At 40.8% G+C, this 25438-nt stretch overlaps 1 protein-coding gene across 1 annotated transcript in view; it reads left to right on the top strand.

Annotated features, from left to right (window-relative positions):
- LOC100705915 (deoxynucleoside triphosphate triphosphohydrolase SAMHD1) overlaps positions 1 to 24630 on the top strand; it is an 87487-nt gene extending 62857 nt beyond the window's left edge. Inside the window, exons 10-18 of the mRNA XM_019349714.2 lie at positions 19563 to 19671; positions 19759 to 19850; positions 19926 to 20041; positions 20911 to 21044; positions 23524 to 23553; positions 23637 to 23702; positions 23857 to 23961; positions 24054 to 24182; positions 24365 to 24630. Of these exons, the coding sequence (XP_019205259.1) occupies positions 19563 to 19671; positions 19759 to 19850; positions 19926 to 20041; positions 20911 to 21044; positions 23524 to 23553; positions 23637 to 23702; positions 23857 to 23961; positions 24054 to 24182; positions 24365 to 24388 (805 nt within the window). The 3' untranslated portion in view covers positions 24389 to 24630. The remainder of the gene's footprint in view (positions 1 to 19562; positions 19672 to 19758; positions 19851 to 19925; positions 20042 to 20910; positions 21045 to 23523; positions 23554 to 23636; positions 23703 to 23856; positions 23962 to 24053; positions 24183 to 24364) is intronic.
- The last annotated feature ends 808 nt before the right edge of the window (positions 24631 to 25438 follow it).

The following is a 25438-nucleotide window of genomic DNA, read 5'->3' as shown; positions in this document are numbered from 1 at the left end:
GCTTGCCAGCAAAGAAGATGCTCTCCGCGTCAAAAGACTCCACCTCCAACCTAACAAAACATCTGAAAGTAAGTTATTTTAAAAAACTAAAGTTAACATATTGCAAATATCTTATTTTAGTTGTGGTAGCTACCTAGGCTATGTGCCACTTCAGTAGCTTCGATATAATGTTGCTGTGATTTTAGCTAACATTGTTAGCTGGTGTTAGCTAACATTAGTTCATAGACTGTTAAACTTGATAGATAGTATTAACGAGCTGTAAATTATCGTGTGCAGTTGTGAAAGCAATCCCAAAATGATTAACAGTAGGGTGGACATTAAGGTTGGGCGAGATTTAAAAATTATAATGGGGGGAGCAATGTAATAATGCACGGACTGATTTGCGCATTTAGAACATAAATAGAAAGTTTAGTTTGGGGGGGATATTTTATCTTCTTTTCTTGTTGGAGTTTCTGTATTAACATAGCTACTTTTTGGATTATTCATTTATTTATTCGAGATGCACCAAATTGAACAAAAAACTTAACTTTACCTCTGATATTTTTTTATGGTCGCTGGAAGTGACATTTTGGTTTTTAACTTATTTGTTTTTTAGTCGAGTATCTAAGACATAAACACTGGAACACAGTTAAAGTGGAAAAAGAAGTCAGTTTCTTTGTATCCCTCCCCACCATTATGGTTTGTTTATTTAAATTAAATGTTTTGTTTTTTCCTGAACGACTACTGCTTTTCTTTCATTCTGAGTTTGAGTAAATGAATCGCTGCATTTGTTCATGCCATTAAAACACCACTATTATATTTTCCATTGACTGCTTCTCTTACCTTCAACCAACATTATTATTATACTTACTCAAGGGCAAAAAAAAATAAAAAAATTCCTCTTGTAAAAACAATCGGCGAAAGGCTCAACTTATTGTTGATAGTCGAGATATTCGTCCAATTGCCCAACCTTTTTGCAGTGATCTCGAATACAAAACTATTTCTTCCTCAGTAATATTTTATCTTTTGGTCGGTCTATCTCTTTTTTTTTTTTCAGAGGATGCATCCCAGGGTTATACACAGTTTACCCAAAGCAAATACATCGGATCATGGTGATGAACAAAGTGGCAAACACACAGCCCGTCCTCTTCTCAAACAAGCCATCTTTAGCACTCCAGCCATCACCCAAAGGAGAGTAAATTCCTTGGTATTTGACTTCATAGTCAATGAAGTGCAGCCCTTTTCTACCGTTGAGAACACCTCATTCCGTAAGATGGTTGAAGGACTAAGTGGGGGCAGGAGTCCTGTTTGCAGAAAAACATTGATGACTCACATTGAGAAAACCTTTCCAAAAATGAAGGAAGCAGTAACTGAAATTCTTCTACATACTCAAAATGTGTGCACAACAGCAGATATCTGGACTGCGCAGAAGTTTCATTGGCATCACATGTCACTGGATCGAGTCAGACACATTGGATCGCAAGTCTGCTGCACTGGCATGTGAGAGGTAAGAGGCCATCACACTTATGATGTTATTGCCGCCAAAATAAGTCAGGTTCATGCTGAATTCCAAATCCAAGGCAAGGTTAGTGCTACAGTCACAGACAATGGGAGCAATTTTGTAAAAGCTTTCAATGAATATGGAGATTCAGAAACAGAAGATGATCTGGAAGACACAGATGATGTCACTACAGTACTTGAGGAGGAGCAAGAACATGAAGAAGAAGAAGAAGAAGCTGAACTTCTTTTTGCCACCACACCATCGATGTGCTGCGCACACACTAAATCTCATTGCCACGACTGACCTTGATAAAGCTGCTTCACAGCAGGGTGTTTCCAGAAAATTATATAGGAGTGCAAAGGCAAAATGTGCAGCCATCTGGAACAACGCTCATCGCTCATCAGGTGCTTCTGATGTAATTGAAGAAATTGCCCAAATGAGATGTGTTGTACCTTCAGTGACTAGGTGGAGCTCAGAGTACCATGCAATCGAGAAGCTAATGAATCTACCTGAAAGTCAGCTCAATGAAATCTGTGAACAACTGAAGGTGGCAAAACTGCATCCTCAAGAGACAGTGTTTCTCAAAGAGTATGCAGCCATTCTGAAACCACTTGCCTACTCAGTCAACCTGCTCCAGGGGGAAAAGAACTGCTATTTCGGATATGTGATTCCCACCCTTCTCAGTCTGAAAGCGAAGTTATCTGAAAAGTTGACACAAGTGCAATTTTCAACTCACATCCTCTTAGCGGTCATCACAGCAATTGACACTCGATTTGCAGCTGTATTAGCCTCCCATGAAGCAAGGATGGCAGCATCCACCATCCCAAAATTTCGACTCTGGTGGCTTGCTGATGATGAGAGAGAATCCACGAGAAGAACAATGGTCCAAGAGGCTCGTCTCCTCAACACAGAACCTTCTAATGACACCAGCACCACTGGACATGCCTCAGTGGGAAATGAGCCAGAACATGATGATGATGACGACAGCTTCTTCAGTTTTCAGAGTACACAGGTGACCTGTTCTACAGCGGAGGATGAGGTACAGAGGTATCTTCAAGATTCAGATAAGACATTGACCTCATTAAAGGGATATCCATTGATCAGAGCCCTCTTCTTAAAATACAATACAACTCTGCCGTCAAGTACTCCCGTCGAGCGTCTCTTTAGCCACGGAGGACTTGTTTTCACCCCACACCGTAACCGCATGACAGACAAACACTTTGAACAGGTGCTCTTGCTGCGTTACAACCGCCTTTACTGGACTGTAGACTAGGCGAAACAGATGTAGGTAGTCTGCTGAAACTATCTTGGTATTGTTCACAGATAGGGCTTGCAACCTCAGTATTTTGTAGTCTTTAGTATTTGTTTTTGGCATGCATTCAAAAAGCAGCACCTCATATGTTTACTGCAATTGTTAGCCAATTATTTGATTTTGGGGGCCAATTAAGGTTTTCAACCAAGCAGTTCAGCACTGACACCTTGGACAGTTCTTTGTTGCATGCCTTTGTTAAATGGCCATAAGGTAATGTTGCTGAGTTGCATTAAAACATATATTGTCTTGTTTTAAAAATTATATCTAGGCGTAAGGTTTAAAATGTAATTTCTCATTGTTACATTGAGTTTGAATATCTGAGTTGTATTGAAAAATCTTTTGTAATTTAAAATTATTGGTGGAAGAATAATATTGACAGTAAATGCCAAAATATTATATTTTTCATTTTTGAGTATAATTTTATATATTGCCTTTTTTGTCCTAATAAGAAAACAGTCATTGAAAATGCTGATATTTTTTCTCCTTGTGCAAGGCTACTTTTTATTTTAACTAAGTGATGTTGGTGACCATAACAGTAAATACTTTTCAATGGCATATTTTATGTTTGTCTAATACTCTTCCACTTGTCAGCTTTATAAATACAAAAAAAATGTTAAGGAAAGACGGTGCTTTTTTATTATCTTTAAGAAGACAAAACAGCTTATACAAACATACCCAAGTCTTTGCTCCTCTACATTACATATATTATCTTAAGTTGGGCTTAACAGCTAATTGGTAAAGAAAAACAAACAAGGATTTGCAGGATGTGATAGCAACATTCGTGTAGTTGTAAAAAGCATGACAATATATTAAGTAATACAAAGTATTCAGAATACGTTACTCACATTGAGTAACTTAACGGAATACGTTACAAAATACATTTTGGGGCATGTATTCTGTATTCTGTACTGGAATACATTTTAAAAGTAACCTTCCCAACACTGGTGGTTTCGTAGGGTGTCTTGCATTGAAATCTGCTCTAATGACCCGGTTACTGCGTTCACCAGATATCAACACAATTTTGATCCGCTCCTCATGTGTTAACCTCTTCGACATGTCAATGGCTGTGAACAAAGAGAAACTTGTAAATAACTCATGAAAGAATAAAGTTACGTTGAAACCAAGCACACCAGTGTTTTTCTTGTGACATTACCAATAAGTTTGATGTGTCACATGGCCCTCTTCCTATTGAGAAAACAAAAGTTGTATCCAAGATGGCCGACTTCTAAATGGCCACCATGGTCACCACCCATCTTGAGGAGTTTGCCCCCTCACATATACTAATGTGCCACAAACAGGACTTTAATATCACCAACCATTCCCATGTTATTACGGTGTATCCATATAAATGGCCCACCCTGTATTTTACAAACCATTTGCTACTTGTTAGTAAAGTATTGTAGCGGGCCAGGGCTGTTCGGGGATTTGTTATTGACATTTATGTTCTGTTGTCATGTTGCCATGGTTACAGGTGACGCTCTCTCTGCCACTGTGTGTTTTCCGGGTGAGATTAGCGCCATTTTTTTGTGTAGTTGTTGTGCTGGTGCTGCTGAGCAGTGGGCTAGCGGCACTGTTCTCCAGTAAAAGCAGAATAAATGGCTGTGCTCCCTGGCTAGCTCGCAGGAAGCAAGACCGAACGAAACCTCTGTCTCCTCCTTGTCTGAGCTCGCCACATTGGTGTCAGAAGTGGGATAGCTCACCCTCACCGGAATGGAGAGAGACACTCAGAGGCTGGAGCAAGCCGTCGAGGAGAGCATTCGCTGCTTGGGAAGTGGGCGATTGAAGAGAGAGCAAGCGAGCGGCCATGTAAGTCCCCTGACCGGTCCTGACGGCGCGAGCGCACCGCGGCAGCGGCCCGTCGCGACCGACGCTGGGACAGTGCTTCATGGGCTGCCTTTGTCGACCGACACGCCAGGCCCCCGACAGCGAGCAGTGATGCCTGCAACGCCAGCTAAGGTACCGAAATACAACGGGCTAACCCCGCTAAAGCCCTACCTCTCACAAGTACGGCTAGCTGCGAGGCATAATGGCTGGAGCGACGAAGAGGCTGCTACACACCTAGCGCTAGCATTGGAGGGAGATGCACTGTGGGTGCTCCTTGGCCTAGCCCCGTCGGAGCAGCATGAGCTCCAGGCCCTCACCATAGCACTCGAGAGGCGATTCGGGCGGCGGCACTCCGCTGGTCGGAGCGGGGAGCGGCTGACCGGCCGGGACCGTGGGCCGGGGGGAGCCTGGGCACCAGTGGATGTGTTGCTGTGTGCTTGTCGTGGCTGCCCAGGGTTCCCAGCAGCAGCCCGTGAGGAGCTTGGCCTGCATGCTCTGTGAGGCGCTCCTTGAGGCTGAAGGGGCCGAGCTTGTGCTCACATCGCGACCTGACCAGCAGTTGCGCCCCCCAAACTGCCCTCGGGTCAGAGCCGCGGACTGTGACGGTGAGGGCGAGGTCACGGGGATATGCCGGCCACAGCCCTCGGTGCCCTGGGGGCGTCCCCGTCGGCCGACCGACCGCTGCTACCGGTGTGATGAGCCTGGCCACGTGGCACGCGACTGCCGGGCACCCGCCCCAAAGGCCAGAACTATGTGGCCTCAGGGGGATGACAGGGGGAGCGGTACAGCGAGGGGACCACTGCTCCAGCTTCCTGCCCCCCTCCAAGAACGATGCATGGTGGCGGGCCTAGTCGGGCACCTCAAGGGACTCTACCTGAGCTGCTGTGTTGAGGACCAGCCCTGCCAGGCCCTGGTGGACACGGGGTCCACCATTTCCCTAATACGACCTGGTGTGTTTCCTGGAACATCCGGGCCGCTTATGAAGGGTTGGTCGCCCACCGACACCCAGCTGATGACAGTGACGGGGGAGAGACCTGACATGCGGAGGAAGAAACCGTTGCGGATCCGAGTGAAAGATCTGGAGCTGGTGCATGACTTCTGGCTTGCTGACATCCAAGACCAGTGCATCATCGGCCTTGATATGCTGACCCGCTGGGGGGCCTGCGTTGACACCGCGAGGCTGGCTATCACTCTTGGTACAGAGACTCTGGCCCTCCAGTGTGGTCAAAAGCAGGGAACCAGAGACTGCAGGCAGACGCGGCTGGTTCAGCACACCATCGACACCGGCTCGGCTCAACTCATCTGTCTGCGCCCACGCCAGCTGCCCCTCTCAAAACGGCAGGGAGAGCGGGCCCAGGAGGCATGGGGCGTGGCTACTGCTTGGGCCACAGCCGGCGGAGGGGGTTGGCTCTCGTTGACCATGCAACAGCTGAAGCAGGAGCAGGAGGCTGATGCGACGTTGGTTCAGGTGGGGGCCTGGCTGGAGGCAGCACGATGCCCAGGCTGGACAGGGGTGTCAGGACAGGGGCCCGAAGTGAAGGCCTACTACTCCCAGTACAACAATCTGGAGACCCACGATGGCCTCCTGTACCGGAGATGGTGGCCCCCCGAACAGGGCAAGGATCTCCTGCAGCTGTTGGTGCCTCGGTCGCTGCAGTCGCAGGTGCTCGAGCTTGTCCACGGCTCGGTGGGGGCCAGCCACTATGGAAATGCTAAAACTCTCCGCCGTCTCAGGGGACAGTTCTACTGGCCTGGTTGTCGACGGGAAGTGGAACTTCATGTGCACTGCTGTGACACCTGTACGGCACAGAAGGGCCCCACTCAACGCTCCAATGCCCCCTGCAGCGGCAACAGGTGGGGCCCCGATGGAGAGAGTGGGAGGAGGCGTCCTAGGGCCTTTCCCCGTCCCCGAGGAAAGGAACCGGCGCGTGTCGGTGGCCGGGGACTGCTCCAGGAGGCTGAGGGGGCGGCCGCAAGGGGTTCATGAATACACCCGCCAGGCCCAGGTCAGCGCCGCAGTACGACAGAAAAGAGCCTGCAACACCAGGTGCCGAGGGGGAGCTTTTGTGCCTGGTGAAAAGGTTTGGGTGTACTGCCAGTTCGCAAGAGAGGGGTGTCCCCCAGGCTGTGCGGTCACTGGCAAGGGCCGGCGGAAGTCGTGGGGCGGCTGACAGAAGTGGTGTACCAGATCCACATGCCGGGCCCAGGGCGCGTGGCGGTGTTGCACCTGGACAGGCTCTCACCGTACCACCCGCCCGCTCCAGCAGCCACCGGGGCAGGGGATGCTGGTGGCACCCCAGGTTCTCATCCGAGTGACTCTTCCCCTACTGGTCGAGATCGGCCTGCGCGCCGAAGGAAGACACATGGACATTTGCAGGACTTTGTGTTGGGTAATGGGGTTGTCGGGGATGACTGACCCCTTAGGTGGGGGCTATGTAGCGAGCCAGGGCTGTTCGGGGTTTTGTTATTGACAGTTATGTTCTGTTGCCATGGTTACAGGTGACGCTCTCTCTGCGACTGTGTGTTTCCGGGTGAGAGAGCGCCATTTTGTGTTGTTGCTGCGCCGAGCGTTGGTGTTAACAGTGTGTGTGTGCTCTTCGGCCGAAGGCTAATAAACGGCTGCCTGGCTAGCTCACGGGAAGCAAGACCAATTGAAACCTCTGTCTCCTCCTTGTCTGAGCTCGCCACAGTATACTTGTAGGTGACATTCACAAAGGTAGGATGGTTTGGCAGTTAATTTTACCGGTCAGAGCACTTTTCTAGCTAATATTCACAAAGGTAGGACGGTTTGCCACTGAATTTCGTGTTGTGCGCATGCGCAGAAACAACGGGTAAGATGGTTTGCAAGGTAGGATGGATTCCCAGAACACCGGCCTCTGTTGGAGGAGGCCGAAGCGGACAGCACGCCGTCCTCGGGCGTGGCAGAACCCCCGCGCACCTCGAACTCCGTCTCCAGCTTGGCAGGTCCCGCTGGCGCACCACCCTCCGGCTCACCCCGAGCCGCGCGCTGTCCACCCTTACAGTAATCACACAGTTGCTGTAACAGTACATTCAACAGCTGCAGCTCTCCTGCTGCCAGCTGTACACATCACCACCAAAAACAACAACAGCACAAGCAGCACACAGGTTTTAAGCCGGCGAGGCATGATTGTAGATGCCGTGAAGGTGAGTCCATCTCACCTGCAGCGGCATTGCAGACCACGACCTGCCGCAATAATAAAGCATTTTTTAATTTAATTATAAATAAATTATTTCTCCTAATTATGTCCTGGGTTTTAGCTATTTAATAATAAAAAAGGAAACATCACAAAAAACACTTAAGGTCATGAAAATTAGTTGCGATTTAGCAATTCGATGATGCATTCACCTTATTTATTGAAAAGTATCGGTATCGGTATTGGTTTTGGCGATACTGGCCCGTATTTACTTGGTATCCGATCGATACCAAAATATGCAGTATCGCACACCACTACTTCGGAGTACGCGACTCACAAGAGCCAGAAGGGCGGAAGTGCGAGGCTTGTGAAATGGGACGGTCTAGCCTCCGTCGTGCTGCTCAGGTTGCCTAGCAACCATGATACTAACCGCTAGACACGTTTCATACAGAATAGTTTGACAGAAATGAAGGAAAAAAATGTTTTTTGTTCCTTTGTTTTTTTTATGAGATATTTTGATTTGTTGAGTATCTGAGGCTGAGACCACGGGACTGTAAAACCATGATTGTTGGTTTCATTTCTGTATCCAACTGTAATTTTAAGATTAGCTAGTAAATAGGTAATGTCACTTATGAGACTAGTGTCACTACACGTTGGTAATGTAAAAGTAGTAATAAGATGGCAGTAGTTCAAAATGGCGGCCAACCAAACTGGTTTGACAACCGCCATTTGGTTGGCCGCCATTTTGAACTACTGCCATCTTATTACTACTTGTAAATATAATATGGCCAATATTATATTTATTATTATATTATGATTTATTACAGCAGTGAGTTTGAACTCTGTTTTGAACTGAGTTTCAGTAAAGATTCAATTTGCATTTATTTATATTTCCTGTCACTTTATATCTCCACTCAAACACAAGTATCTTTTACAGTGATGTATTAGATGTTTAATAAGAGACAAATATTGTTCTTTTAATATGTTGGCATTATTAAATCTGTCTGAATGCTTACCAATATGGGTAAAAAGAAAATTTACAGGCTGTAATAACTGTTTTTGATAAAAGGAAGAGTAGACCAATATATTAAATATTCCTTTATTGGGTGAGAAAATCAGACCATGTCATAACTGCTTTAAGTCATACAGAATAAATATCAGAGCCTTAAACAGGCTGACTTCTGCTAAATGGGTCAAACTGGGTGGAAATGATACAAACACATAACATCCTTATAGAATATGATGTAACACTATAGGTCAACTTACTTTAGAATATATAATCATTTACAGCAATATGATACAACAAACACAGCAGTACTACTAATCCAAAATACGCCATGCTTCATATAACTGAAAAAATATGGACATTTATTTTCAGGTGCATTCTGCTGCTGATACTTAGACAGTTTAATTTTCTGAATATAAAACTTTTCACTGCCTTTCACAGTATTTAACTTTAAGTCCCTTATTATTTTCTCCCACAGTGAAAACACTTGAATGATAAAAATATTTTAACATTACCTAATAAGACAATTAGTTATTTTAAACTTTTCTAGCAGTCCTTCACACAGAGGGAACAGTCTGTCTATTCTCTCCATCTGTCAGCTGCTGCTGGCTCTTCCTCCTCCTCTTCCTCACACACTGCTGAGTTTGTCCTGGTGGATCATCAGGGGTGCAAAGCCTCGCAGATGATGTGCAGCAGTGGGTCCCTCAGTCTGTCCTCACTCTGGACACTTGCAGTTGTCACACATGGAAATCAAATGTGTGATAAGCTGCAGGATTCAAACACAAGTGTAACTTATAAGTACATGTTCATACTTTTATTACACAATCAGAGAGAAAGAAACAGAGAGAGAGTGCAGGACAGACAGACAGACAGGTGACACTCTCAGGTGTATACACTGCTACAAAACAGCACAAGAGAAGGAGGATTTAGTGTTTGTGTTATTACGAGTGCTAAACAAGAAGAGTTCCCAGATGGTACAGTGGACACATGTGTGACTCCTGTGATTAAAGCATCTTTCTTTCAGCTTAACGAGTGAACCGTCAGCTCGTTCAAACACACGTTAAAGTCCGTTTGGCTCGACACCACCGAACAGAGGCAGCAATATAACATAGCTAACATTAACAGTGCAGTGAATCCTGCTTGTGCCGTCATATTCAGGACTGCAAACCGAGCAGCATTCACTGACTTTCAGCTTGTTGTGTTTGTGGATATATGACTGACTTTAAATCACCACATTCTCTGTAAAATTAGGTTCAACTATTGAACGGCGTATATTTTAAAGTAAAGGGTTTAAAACCAAGTTGACACTAAAAGTACTAACATCACTAATGTCACATAACTTTGCAGACATGTGGCCAACTGTAATGTTTTAATGTCCTTCATTAATAAGCATTTGCACATAAATAAGTGACATAATAACCTGTGTCCCAAAACATAGGCTGCATCCTCCTGAGGCCGCATTTGTAGACCGATTACGTCACAGCAACGCAACGGAGGCTGTCCCAATTCGTAGACTCCTCCGGATCCGGCCGACAAATGCGTCCTCCCTTTCCCCAGATTTGAAGGATGGGTCAGGTATGTCCTTCGTGGGTTTACTATAAGAACATCGACAAAGAAGTCGTTGAGACTCCCCAGAAGCACTTTGATGAGTGGCTCTTAGGTAATTTCTCTGATATCTAATGTAAACTGTACATGACTGTTTTTTGTTTTTGTTTTTTTTTATCAGGGGTGATGAGTACTCGCCTGCTTTCATACCATCACAAACTAACACAGGTGGGGCTTGCAGGTTAAAAGGGGTGATAGATTTTAGTGTTTTAATACAAATGGCTGGTTTTTAGATAAGGAGAAGCATCAGAAGTTAAACACAAGCAGATAAAAATTGTAAATATTGTCAGAGCTGATTTCTGAGCTGATTTACAACAGACAAGGGCTGCAGCTAATGCTTATTCTAATCTATCATCTGAAGAATATACTGGTCATTTTCTTGGTAATTATCTAGTAAAACAAAACAGACACTTATAAATGATCAGGTGTCTGATGTGAATATTTTCACACTTGATAATAAAAATGGGGACACTGGGATCGAGCCCTTGTTTCTAACATTTGTTAACTATTCAAGCTTAAGAAATATCTAGTATAACAATTAAAATATCTAGAATTAACTGTTATCAGCTATAAATACTAATAACAGAACATTTCCCTGCTCAAAATGCAATAAAACTAAAGTTTGTACTAGGCACTCTGAACTTTTCTCCTTACTAATGCACTAATTCTGTCTTTATTTAAATTACAGACAAAAACAAGACAGCAGGAATGTAAAATGCCAATGAAGATGACCTAAAATAAAAAACATGAAACACTCAGTGACACATTAAGATTGAATACATGTAATTTAATCAGTTTGAAAAAAAAAGAAACATAAGAAAAGTGTGCAAATATTTAAGAAGACTCAATTTACAACCTTACAATATAAAGTGCCTTGAGGCAACTGTTGTTGTGATTTGGTGCTATATAAATAAAATTGAATTGAAATTGAATTTACTTAAATTATCATATTTGATATATCAGAGCTATATTTATGTGAGCTTATACGTTATAGTGGAAATTTAAAAAAAGAGGTAATTACATTGAAGGTTAAAGGCCAGATGATCGTGGCTGTACATGCTGTAAAGCCCAAATGACATTTGTTATTTTATTATTTTAATTTTAATTTGCTGTTTGTTTGTGTAAAATTTTTCACAATTTTTTCCTATAATCAATCTAAATAGGTTAGTTCACATCTGTATATAATGAAATATAATTACTGCAGTCATTAATGCATTATTTTACCCTAAATTCTCATTTCTTAAACAAGTGTGTCAAAAGACATGTCCCATAGTCATGATAAAGATGAAGATTAACAAAATAGTAATGATACCTGTTGTGATGTCTGATTTGGAGAGTGTCACACTAACAAAAAGATGAGCAGCAGAGCTGGAGGTGGCAGAGTTGAAGATTTTCACTGGGAGCGACCAGGATGAACAGGAAATGAGTACATCAGAGAGACAGCTGAACAGTTGAACGGTTTGGAGACAAAGCTAGAGATGCAAGCCTGAGATAATTTGGACATGTGAAGAAGAGGGAAAATTGATATACTGGACAAAGAATGCCGAATATGAGGTCGTCAGGTATGCAGGAAAAGAGAAATATAACAGAAAAGATTCATGGATATAGTAAAGGACATGAAAGAGAGTTGTTTGACACAGGAGGCAGCCAGGGATGGGAAAGATGAAGGCAGATGATTGTTAGGTTTATATTGTTGATTGTCATTTATGCTTAGAAATATTTACTCATATATGCTTAGAGGTTTATAATCGATTGCATAATGATAGAGGTCTGATCCTTAGCAGTCATAAGAGAGGTCGTACCTTCTCTTACTGATTTATGGTATAGGAGGACACCTACTCTGTATCTGTTTAAGAGCCCTTTGTTTAGGTGGACCGCTGGACTCTTGGCACCAGCTTTGGGGAGTCGTTCACAGGGTCACATTTTGAAGAACACACACACACACACACACACACACACACACACACACACACGTACACACAGAAAAGGTACTCTTTGTTCACATGTATGCCTATGTAAGACGTCATATGTTAATGAACTTATGCATAGTCATGTAACCGCAATAAAGAGCAGTGTTATGAGGGAGCAGACGAGAGCAACTGGGGTCAAGCGAAGGAACGGCGCTCGTCACAGTTCTCTCCCTCGTGCACGAGTAATACAAAGAACTTTGGTGACTTGCGGATGACCCAAATTGTCAGACTTCAATTAATCTTTAGGAAATGAAAAAAACAAAACAAAAAACAAAGAAAAAACTTGGGTGCTTTAATTTGTTAATTTTTGCAAAGTAATACAAGTGTTTTTTGCCTGTTGTACATGTAGTGGAAAATTATTCTTTGCAAAAACTGAAAATGCTGAAAAAGTCTGGAGGTTGTGTTCTTTTGCTGGAAAAAAACAGATGCTTTCTGAATTAGGGTCAAAATCACATTCAAATGCTTGTGTCAATAACTACTAGTCTGCAGTACTCTAAACATTTATTCGTGGAATTTCAAGTACCAAATGGGCTGACACACTGAATTAAAACATAGATTTGAGGGGAAATGTACAGTTTTCACACACAAACAATGCCACCTGAAATAACTCTTATTTTATGTAATTTTTTAAATTGCCTTTTAAAGGACTAACCTAAAACAATAAAAGGAACAGGAAGCAAATGTATATACAATGAAGTGTCAATTCCATGTGTATGTAGCAGAAATACAGCTGATCTGTAAACCTGGACCTGCATTTTAGCTGAGCCATGTGTTCCAGTAACAGTTGAGAAGAAGACCCTTGAATGCAAGGTAAATGTGGGGTGGTATGGACACACAAATTAACTGATCTGCTGTACAAAATCCACTAAAGATCCTGCCACATATCATTCTGGGGTGCAATAAGACACCACATGCACATCTTTGTACCAGATCTCCTGATTCTACAAATCCTGTGAGATCTGCTCTGTGATCTTTGTTTTAAAACAGCATTTTTAAAACTAATACGCCGATACAATAATAATACTGGAAAAATAGCTGTGATCATATTCTTGTCCATACCTGCTGTGAAAACATCCATTCTGCACTGATCATAGTGTAAGTAAACAGGGGGATTCTTTCGTTCTAAATTGTGTAGTTAGTAGTAAAGTTGCGTCTGTGTCGAGGCCTGCATCGTCGTTCAGAATGTCATTTGACCAAAGACAAACGAGGCCCCCTTTCTCTGAAACGACGAGACTCCCTCGTTATGTGATTCAAGCTCTTGAAAACACATTACAGAATTACAGGAAGTGTTTTACATGATCCGAGGAGATTGCAAGCACATTATGGAGCCACTAAAAATGCTAAATGACATAATTTGACATAATAACATACATCTCCTCAAATCAATCTCAGAGAGGATGGCTAGTTTCATAAACACACACACACACACACACACACACACACACACACACGGGACCTCATACGGGAATTCTGCAATTGATACATGATTACGTTGACATACTCACTGATATATCACAGCAGGGCTGCTGTACAGCGGATGACCAGCAGATGTCAGTATTTCCAAATGAGCTGTTGAACGGGGCTTCGTGTGATCTGCGTTTTGGCGAAGCAATTCGACATATTCACGGGGCTTTATCACAGCATCACTAGTACTGTAGTTAGTGATATGACACCGGATTACAGAACAAGTAAGGTGAATGAATGTGAAACACATTCAGTCACATCAGACTACAGCAAAACAAATACAACAACAACAACAACAAAAGATCACGTGAATGTTTCCACTGTGAAAGGAAAAAAAACTTCGTCGTCACTCGGGAGATCCGGGAGTACTTTACTACTATTGTTTAGTTCATAAGCAGATTTGGTAAGTCAAACTTTGTTTCACTTTTTTCCTCTCAAGGTGTTTATTCATCTCATATATCTGTTTTTAAGAAACTCCCATGTAGCTTTGGGTTTATGTCCAGGCTCAGTGGGCTTTATGCCAGCTTTACTCACAGGAGAGTTCCGAGATGAGTTTTTCAAACCAGCGAATTGTGCAAAGTTATTTTTATAAATAGTTTTGTATATTAGACTGAATACATGTCATACTGTTACAGTGCTTAACACATTTATTAGACCAGCTGTCATTAAAAACAAGAAACCACAAATATTATTTTTAAATTTGTCAAAAACTTGTTTAAGACTCAAAGTTAATGAAATCACTGAACTTAATTTATTTTTCTAAACCCATATTTTGGCCTTCACACTGGACTAGTTTGAGAATTCAAAAATTATCAAACATAACTTTCAATCACTGAAACATTTTTTTTCTAAAGCAAATTAAATAACTGCTTTAATATTTTTTTCTACTTTTTTCTCTAATAGCAAATGTGAAAATGGTGGACAACAAAAGTAATTATATTGTATCATTAAAAATATCATTTTAATTAAGAACCTTATTTGGAAAAAAAATCCTAATATCACAAGATTTAACATCTCTTTTTTCTAATCCATAAAGAAGTTAATGGTTGTGTGTCTCTGTCATGGTTGATCAAGTCTGTATCAATACAAAAACACATCAATACAAAAACTCAGAAAGGAACAGTACAGTATGGCATGAAGTAAAAACTGTTCAGTGATGATTTTTCAAGCAGTCTTTGAGTCCATAAAAAGTTGAGGCGTGTCCCGGTTTGTTCTATTTTGTTTGCCAGGATAATAATCTCATACATGCAGTGTTAAGCCAGTTAAGCCTGATGTTGTAAAGGTTTTCAGTGACTAACAATAATTACATCTTGGATATAGAAAATTCACATTTTTAAACATAATAGATAAAAATACATTATATATAATAATGTACAACACAATCTTAAAATAGACCAGGAGCAATGCTTATGCTGTGAGGTCCCTGCCTCCATTATGTTATTAACAAGTTTATATACAATATATTATCTATGAACAGGCAGAACATCCTCTCTTCCTCGCTGAGTTCATGTTTCCCATTATGTCACACATCGGTTCACCACGTCTCACACAGAATCACCACCAAGACACATCACAAATCCTGTCAATGATTCACTTAATGTTTAAACCACTGAATCAGATACTGAAGCAGTGACAGACTGAATGAAGCTTCGGATGTGACTGATCGTGTGACTGTGGCCAGACAAACCAAGCCTTGACACGTGCTTCAGAAGCACTGTGTTGTTGTTTTGACACATGAGCTGGAGCTTCAGCTTCCAATGGACCATCATTGAAAGTGGAGGTCTTTCCTACAGAGAAAGAGAGTCAACAGCTTGTGTAAAAGGCAGCTCAAAGAGCCACAGCTTCTGGCACAGATTTAATATTAGTTGCAGTAAGCAAGACTTTGACTTGGAGGTTTCACAGATCCGTTTGCAGCGAGAAAACCAAAACTATAACATCAAAACAAGAAAAAGAGGTTTGCCTGGGCCATGAAATGCCACCAATGGACTGCTGAATACTGGAAGGTGTTATGGACTGATGAATCCAAATTTGAAATCTTTGGTTCATCATGCAGGATTTTTGCACACTCTCGAGTAGGCAAAAGGTTGGTCCCTTACTCTGTGGCATCAAATGTCAAACATTAAGGAGGAAGCATGATAGTTTGGGTCTTTTTGTTGGATACAGGTGACTTTTACAGAGTGAGAGGGATCCTGAAGCAAAATGGCCACCATAGCATTCTGCAGTGGCCTCTGGTATGCATCTAGTTGGTCAGGGGTTCATCCTACAGTAAGATAATGACCCAAAACACAAGTCCAGGCTATTACAGATCTATCTTAGGAAAAAGGAACAAGAAGGCAAGCTTGACAACACGGAGTGGCCAGCACAGTCTCCAGACTTAAACCACATCAAGCTGGTTTGGAATGAACTGGACAGAAGAGTGAAAGCAAAGCAACCCAGAAGAGCTACACATTTATGCAACAGTTAGGAAGACCTTTCTGAAGAATATTTGGCTTCTGATGTAGAAAGAAGGGCATGAATGAATTCAACTGTTATATCTGTTAAAGGCGGCTACTTTGATGAGTCAGAAGATTAGAAAACATTTGGTTTATAAATAGATTCTATGATTTCATTTTTAACTTAAAAAGTTGTTTATTTGTTCTGTGCTTTCATTCAGAGAACAATAAGACACTGAAGTGTCAGAATTTTAATGAGAAACTTGGAGAAACAGGGAGTTCTCACACTTGACCGGTAGTGGACACCTATTCCAGGGTGGACACCTATTCCAGTGGTGTCCACCCTTGAAGGAAATGTCATAGAGATAGTTCATGAATATAAATACCTTGGTGTCTGGATAGATGACTCCTTTACCTTTAAACCACATATAGAGAGACTTGTAAAGAAACTGAGGCTGAAACTTTGTTTTTTTTTCCGTAATAAACAGTGTTTTTCTTTTGCAGTAAAAAAACGTCTTGTCACTGCAACCTTTTTATCTGTGTTAGATTATGGTGACATTCTGTATATGAATGCTTCTTCTTCATGTCTTCTAATGTTGGACACGATGTATCATGCTTCCTTGAGGTTTATCACCAATTGTAGATATCTGACCCATCATTGTGACTTGTACTTAAGAGTAAATTGGCCTTCTTTGGCCATTAGAAGACAGGGGCATTGGTACACTTTTATTTACAAAGCTATTCTTGGATTGTTGCCTCCTTATATTTGTACTTTGGTCACAAGGACAAATAGTGGTTCTTACTCCTTGCGTTCAAATGATCAGCTGCTGCTGTCTGTTCCCCTTGTCCGCACAGAGTTGGGTAAGAAAGCCTTTGTCCACTCTGCGCCTTTTTCATGGAACCTGTTACAGAAAGACTGGAAACTGACTGAATTGTTGTCTTTAAATGTTTTTAAAACTAAACTCAAAGGCCTACAGACTGCCTCAATAATGTGTAATTGTTTTGTGTAATTTTTAATCTTGTTTGTTTGTATGTATTTGTTTGGAAATGTGCTGCCTCTTGGCCAGGACTCCCTTGAAAAAGAGGTTTTTAATCTCAATGGGACATTCCTGGTTAAATAAAGGTTAAATAAAATAAAATTGTAATGTCACAAATACATTTTCATTGACTGTTTCCTTTTATATGCAGAAAGCATGATGTGCAAAACTGTAATCTTTGGTCATTTAAACATTTACAGCACTATGGAGAAGCACTTGAACATCAAAGATTTAAACAAGGTGATGTAACATGAAAGTATCTTATATAATATGGTCTTTGGTCTGTGGTCTAACATACTGTTGTGATTAGCTCTATATTAAAATGTGAATTCATAATATATGTGTATCAGATTTGTCTATGTAAGATATCATTTGATGATCTTTGTAGGGAAATCCCATCTTTATATTAAATTCAACTTAGACATAACGTCAGTAGGCTGGCCAGCTGCCAGAAGTGAGTGCTGAACGAAAATCTGAGACCAAGTCCTCCAAAACCCTCTAAGTTTGTCTATTTTTTGTTCCTTTCTCTTCACACAGGTGTTTAATGATCCCATCCATGGCCACATCGAGTTACATCCACTACTTGTCAAGATCATAGACACACCTCAGTTTCAGAGACTACGAAACATCAAGCAGCTCGGGGGCGGTTATTATGTTTTTCCAGGAGCATCGCACAACCGCTTTGAACACTCAATAGGGTATGTCCACTTGTTTACAGACAGATACACTAGTAATACTTTTCTTTCAGTGCTGCATGATGAAATGTCTGTGTGTGTGTGTGTGTGTGTGTGTGTGTGTGTGTGTGTGTGTGGTTTTGGTGATACAGGGTGGGGCACTTAGCAGGAGAACTTGCAAAAACTCTGAAGCTGAAACAGCCAGAACTCGACATCAGTGAACGAGATGTCCTTTGTGTGCAAATTGCAGGTCTCTGTCATGACCTGGGTAAGTGATGCACGTCTTTCACTCTAATAGCATCAAGTTTATAATACTAGCCAGTGTAAAATAAAACATGCTTGGTAAAATGAAAAAGGCAAATGGTCAGTGTGTGTGTGAACTATAACAGGAGCCATTAATTATTATTATTTTTTACATTTGTTTCTCCATGAAGGACATGGACCTTTTTCCCATCTGTTTGATGGAATGTTCAACCCCGAAGCAGACCCAGAACATAAAGACTGGAAGGTACGAAAAAAAAATTATTTCTACTGTGAGACGCGACATAATGGCCAGCCACAAACATCAAATATATTTGAAAACACTGTCAGATGCCATCTTGAGGAAATAAAGTACACATGGCACTAAAAGATAGAAACAACACAGTGTTATCAATTGTCAGTACATCAGCCAAAAAAATAAAAATCTTATTAGGCTGACAAGGAAAAATACTTGTCAAAGGATAAAATTTAATATGTGTCTGAGCAACTTTTTCTGTAACACAAATCATCTCAGTGGCAAAATGTGTTCTCTTGCAGTAATAACATTATTATTTGATGAAGGATCTTTTTCTCAAACTTTGATTCTAAACTGATTCTGATTTTTTAAATCAGTCAAAGCGTCTTTAATTTGCAAACGTGAACAAACATCATTTTCTGCTAGAAGGAGCCATACCACTGTTATGTCCACGCTCATCATGGAAGCAGACTTAAAGACTAACTCATAAAAGTTGAGAACCTCTGGTTAAAACTGGAACACTGACACTAATTACCTCTATTAACAGATGGTCATGTGCTCAAATTTGATTCTGTATGTTGTATCTGATCATTTTAAACTTTCAACCATTTGTTCTTAATATAAACAATAATAATGTATCTCTTGCAGCATGAGGATGCCTCTTTAGAGATGTTTGATCATCTGGTGGTGGTGAATGGTCTGGCACAAGAGATGGAGCGTTATGGACTGATACTCCCACCTGACCTGACATTTATCAAGGAGATGATTAAACCTCTAAAGAGTGATGACACTGAGGTACTGGTCAGTTACTGTCTGAATATTATCAAATCATTTGTTATCATCTGTGTCATGAAGGTCAATTCTGGTGTTGTCTCCACAGTGGCCGTATGAAGGTCGAGATGAGAATAAATCCTTTCTCTATGAAATTGTGTCAAACAAGCAAAATGGGATTGATGTGGACAAATTCGACTACTTTGCCAGGTGGGACTTGTTGATGACATTTTATAAAACGCAGTATTTCTATCTACAGCAAATCTTAAAGGTGTTTTGGGGGGTTTACCATAATAAATGTATTTAAATTTACGTATTTCCTCAATCCTATCTCAGGGACTGCCACCACCTGGGCATCCGGAACAACTTTGACCATCAACGCTTCATCATGTTTGCCAGGGTGTGTGATGTGAATGGGAGGAAGCACATTTGCTCTAGAGACAAGGTGTGGATCCCTGCTTTTTATCAGTTTTTAATGAGTAATTCATTATCTGATTGGCTGTGACTAAACTATAGGCGATGGTCTCAACAGGAAGTGGCAAACCTGTATGACATGTTCCACACAAGGAACTCTCTCCACAGAAGAGCCTACCAGCACAGAGTAACCAAGAGTGTAGAAATCATGTGAGTACCAACTGTATAATCCTATTGTAATACAACAGTTCCCATAAAGTCATATACTGGGTCTTTTGTATCCAGGATCAAAGACGCCCTCTTGAAAGCAGATCATCACATCCTGACTAAAGGTTCAGGAGGGACAACGCTCTGTCTCTCCAAAGCTAAAACTGACATGGAAGCCTACACAAAGCTGACAGGTAGTGGAAAACATGCTCTACATATTTCCTTTTAAAAAATACTAAAATGTCTATACATATATGTGCTGTCAAATGATTTGTCCTACTTTGAAATAATTCTACTTTCTCAATGATTTTAAGTGTTTTCAGTGCAGAATGTCTAGATAGATAGAAGTTGTTGTTGTTGTTCTGTCAAGTAAGCCATTCATTTATAAATACCTTTACACATTAAACAATCCAACCCAGTATCACACCAAAATATCTGCTGGCCCACCGTGTCTATTTCACGCCTTGCCTATCCAAAACATGAAATGGACACGCATGCAGACGTTGCATTGCCAATAATCTTATATTTAAATTCAAGAATTCGGTAGTGAACAAAAACATATAAAGGTGCTTAATTAAATTAAAGAAGGTGGCTAATATGTATGTAAATGAATTAACAGCGTCTGTTTAAATGCTTACCAATGATTATTTTCATGTTGGTTTGAAATGGAAAAAAAAAATCTCACTCTGCTGTTACTGCAGTTTATTGCAACTTACTGCAACTTCTGCATTTGTGTTTTTTTCACGCTTTGGAGATGCACAGCATGAAAAAGACACGGTTGACTGGCGTGTCTATTACATGATTTGCCATGATGTCAGGTTGATTCTTCAGTTTGACTGATACGTCTCTAGTAGTTTATAGTAAACTGTAAATTTATTTAAAATACTGCAGTGTTACTAATGCTTTGCTTACTTTATTGCTTGCTTATTTTGTTTTGTTTATTAATGTTAATCAATTTTTTGTGTGTCTTTCTTTATAAGACATTACTGATGAACTTGTGGATGTTTCTTTGGTTTACTTGAATTGACCTGATCTTAACTTTATTTGTCTGTTTACTCTGCAGATCAAGTGATTGAAAGAATACTCCACCCTTGTTCTTGTTCAAATGAATTCACTCCCTCTCCTCTGGAGGAAGCAAGGATGATTCTGCAGAGGATCATGTCTCGAGACCTGTACCAGTTTGTGGGTGAAACCAAGGTGTGCAGTCAGGGCTGGACTGGGACAAAAACTTGGCCCAGGCTTTTTTGGCCCACCCTGATTGCGACACCTGCCCCCAAAACTAACATATACATGGGCCAGGGTATAATTGCCCATTTTTGACTACTTTTGATTTTACCTCTGCATATCACCTTTAAAAACTATTTATCTTGCTTTGTTATCATTTGGTATCATTCTTTTCAACACTACCTAATATATCTGAATTTACAGTTATTTTTTCATTTTGACACAATTAACATAATTGATCTAAAATCAGACAAAAAACATAAAATCTGAGTAGAAAGGGTTATATTTTTTACTGTAACAACCACAAACATGTTTAACAGATCATTTTCATAACTTGAAATGTAAATATAAATTGTAAATTTATAAACAACAATTATTGCAAATAGTTATTTGCAACTATTTGCATCCATGGCATTCTTTTATAGCCATTTCAAACTATTTACAGAACAATCTGGTGTTCTGCATCAAATAAGATGCCATACAAATTATTTGTGCCACTCCAAAAAATAATTTTTGTCCACTATAAGACAGAGGACAACATCACAAGCCTGATACCTGCAGGCCTGACTGCACGAGGTGTATCACTCATCCCGTTTTCCACCCAGAGACAACATTTACACTGTAATCTGTCTTTGGTGACTTTTTAGCTGCAACTGTGACATTGACCAGTTGCCTCATTGTTCTGACACACACACAAAAAAACTATCAACTACACACTAACTACACACTCCAAACACATTAAATGTCACAAATCTCTCGCATCTCAGCTCTCTCTCTCTCTCTCTCGCTGCTGTCACTCTAAAAAAAATTACCCTTCTTCCTAAACAACAAATGCCCCATGTTGCCATATGATTTTTTGATTGGTTGGCATGGTACATTTTTCCACCAATAGGAAAGGGGTGTATTTTATTTTATTTTATTTTTGTTTGGTCATAAGCAGAGAGTGCTTGCTAGCGCTGTCCTTAGACGTAAATGTGACGATAGTATTCAGGGAAAAAAAAAGTGAATATTTTTATCATGACTCTGGTTTTACGTGGCCTTGTCAACACAATTTAAAAATTGGTATATAGTCTGAATACCTCACTTTAAACACAAAAATGGACACTGAGGCTTGTCTTGGGTTCACATAACATCTTGTTGCTATGTCATCTTAAATTGGTCATGTGATTGGGTTACCATGGTTTAATACTTTTCTTTCTCAGCCAATCAGCAGCACTTGTGCAATTGTTTCACCATTGTGTGTGTGTGTGTGTGTGTGTGTGTGTGTGTGTGTGTGTGTGTGTGTGGGGGGGGGGGGGACATTATATATAATATAATATGTGGCACAACCTGTAGAGGTTTGTGTCTCTCTCCTTGGATATGGCTCCCCAGACCATCACTTAGAAACCCTCAAACTGGTCATGCTAAACAGTGTTACAGCAGCATCATGTTTTCCACAGCTTCTCCTTGGTAGACTTGCCATTTCTGGTATTTAGTGGCAAATGCATGTGTTACGACCCGGCTCAAAAGCCGCAACATAAAAAAGGAGATGAATACCAGAGTGTAGGTGAGAAGAGGTTTTATCTTAAAAGTGGAATACCAGGTTGGCTAAAATGGCTGATGCCACCAAGGCAAAGACAAGTGAGCTCCCTGAAAGCCTGCCTCAAGTATGCTTTTATCCACAGCTGACTAGGTGTGGCCAATTAGCACCAGCTGAACATAATGAGGAAATTAGGGGCTGCAGAGGGACGTAACACATGGCACAAAAGAGCAGATACTGCTCTGGACAGGACCTTCTACCCTGGATTCTCCTCCATTCTCTTGAGAGTGTACTGGGAGACACAGAAAAAACATCTGGCAGTGGCATGTATCAATGTGCCATCCTGGAGGATTTGGACAGCCTCTGTAGGGACCATGTATTGCCTCAGTCTTCCAGTAGTGACACTGACCCTTGCCAAAAGCAAAACTAGCAAAAAGCAGTCAGCCAGCCTGACGCAGGGCTTACGCAGAGAGACAGACAACCATTCCCACCTACGGGCAATTTAGATTCCCCAGTTAACCTAACCCCACTACTTACATGTCATTGGACTATGGGAGGAAGCCGGAATACCTGGAGAGAACCCACAAAAGAACATGTAAACTCCACACACAAAGGTCCCCGCCAGATGGTGAAGTTGAACTCAGGACCTTCTTGCTGTGAGGGAACAGTGCTAATCACCACACCACTGTACTGCCCGATATTCTCAATATTTGAGACAGATTTAAACTGAATTCATCATAGCTGATTTTGAAACCATTTAAATCCATAATGAGACACTCATAGTCGCCTACATAATAGCTTATTAGCCCAGTTTAACCTGCATTTAAGCAATATTTTATTGCAAGAAAACATTAGTTGATTACAATATTTGTGGTGTGTAAGTGCGCTAAAAAAGAGAGAGATGTTGATGTGACTCTTCTCTCCCTTTCTCAGCTCAAGAAAGAAGACCAAGAGGAAATAAAAGTAAGAGTGAAAAGTGATTATAAAAAGAGATTAGCAAAACAATGATAATATCAATGACAGCACATGTTCTCTCCATCTGTCAGAAGATGAAGGACAGGTTGGAAAATGAACTGGTTAAAGTCATTCGAAAGGACAACTTTGAAATTACTGTGAGTTTTTATTCTAATTATACTCAATAATAAATCTTCCTAAAATCTTGGTTTTTGCTTTGTTGTTTTAGTTAAATTGTGTTGCCAACCTGCACTGAGCCATAATGTACATGTGAACATAAACACAGGCTGGTCTGTCACATTTCTCTTTTAGGTTGTCACTTTGGACTATGGGATGAGAAACAAGGACCCCATCAATACCACATATTTCTACACCAAGGCTAACCCTACTGAAGCATTCAAGATTCCCAGAGAACAGGTCAGAACTACTGCATGTCTTTGCATGAGCTGTGCGTTCTTTCTGTAGATGTCTCTGTAAAACAGCTTTTATGTTACTGTCCTTGTTGTCAGGTGTCCAAGCTTCTCCCAGTGTGCTTTGCTGAGAAGATCCTCAGAGTTTACTGTAAGAACTCAGCCAGTCTGAGAGATGCTAAGTTCTGCTTTCAAAGGTGGTGTCACGAAAATGACTTTCTAACTGAGGTAACACTTTATTCTGTTCGGTGGCAGTGACAGGCATTACCATGTTACAAGCAATGTGATGAGAACATAAACAAGAAAGCTGCAGTTAAACCTGCATATCCTGTCAGAGCCTTGAGTTCACATAACACATTTGACCTTTTGGTTGTACTAATGAACTTGTCTGTGTCCTTATATATCTACAGGATCGAGACAGAGCAACTCCATGAAATGAAGATGTGAAACACTGAGAAATTAGATTTTTGTGTTACTGCAGAGATTTAAAAACAGGTAAATCAGCAAGCTAAAGTAGTTTGATGATTAAACTATATATCACACATTTTCACTATAATCAGATTATATAGCTCAACTTGGCTCAATGGTTTGGATAAAGGCTACTGTTATGATTTGAAAAATCATTATTTATTATATAACAGGTCTCTACATGACAATTTACCAAAGGATAACAGAATCTTTCTGCTGTTTCCTCTTTAGATTTGTTTACTGCTGGATTCTGGTCCATTCAAAATAAAGTTTATTTTCTCTTTGTTGTGTGTTATTTTAAAGTAACAGCCTTTGGAACATAAGGAGGAACTATGATACAGATACTATATTTTTAAAAATTGCATAGATTTCACTATGCTACTCATCCCTGCTGGTTACTGTTGGAAAAAGCATCCAGAATGCAAAACCTAATGTAGCCAGGTAGCACGAGCTCTCATTATGAAACTGACTTAACAGACATTTATAGCAATTCACATTGTATGTGATTTTTCAGTGATCCATAGTGGTGGTCTTGGAGGAGTGGAGTTTAGGTAATAATTATTATTGTTCAGAGAGATTAAGTCCATATGCTGTTAACCCTTTTGCCACATCTGAGGTTTAGAGACGCCAGAAACTTTTGTAAACTTTGTAGGAAATGAAAGATTACAAGAACTGTGTTGAAGAAAGGCTGGACAGTGTCACAGGACAGCCACAAAAGCTTTTGGCACACTTTAGATGCTTGTGCTCCAACTTACGAGCAAACCAGCTGCACTGCAGTCACAAAGTTGAGAAGAATCTTTATAACACATGTATCAGTTTCAGTTCAGGGGAAATTGTGTTACAGCAACATGATAAAGCATAAAAGTACTACAGTCGACACTAAACAACAAATAAACAACAAAGTTATAGTACCACGGACGCTTGTTATGGGCCTTATACTACGAGAGTGCAAGAATGTACATATACACACCGTTTATAAAAAAGAAAATCAAAGTAAAAATTAAGTTAGCTAAAAA

Source organism: Oreochromis niloticus, linkage group LG20 (genome assembly GCF_001858045.2).
Source record: "Oreochromis niloticus isolate F11D_XX linkage group LG20, O_niloticus_UMD_NMBU, whole genome shotgun sequence".
NCBI classification, from domain to species: domain Eukaryota; kingdom Metazoa; phylum Chordata; class Actinopteri; order Cichliformes; family Cichlidae; genus Oreochromis; species Oreochromis niloticus.
The sequence above is the reverse complement of the archived record's forward strand: the minus strand, read 5'-3'. Positions and strand labels throughout refer to the sequence as shown.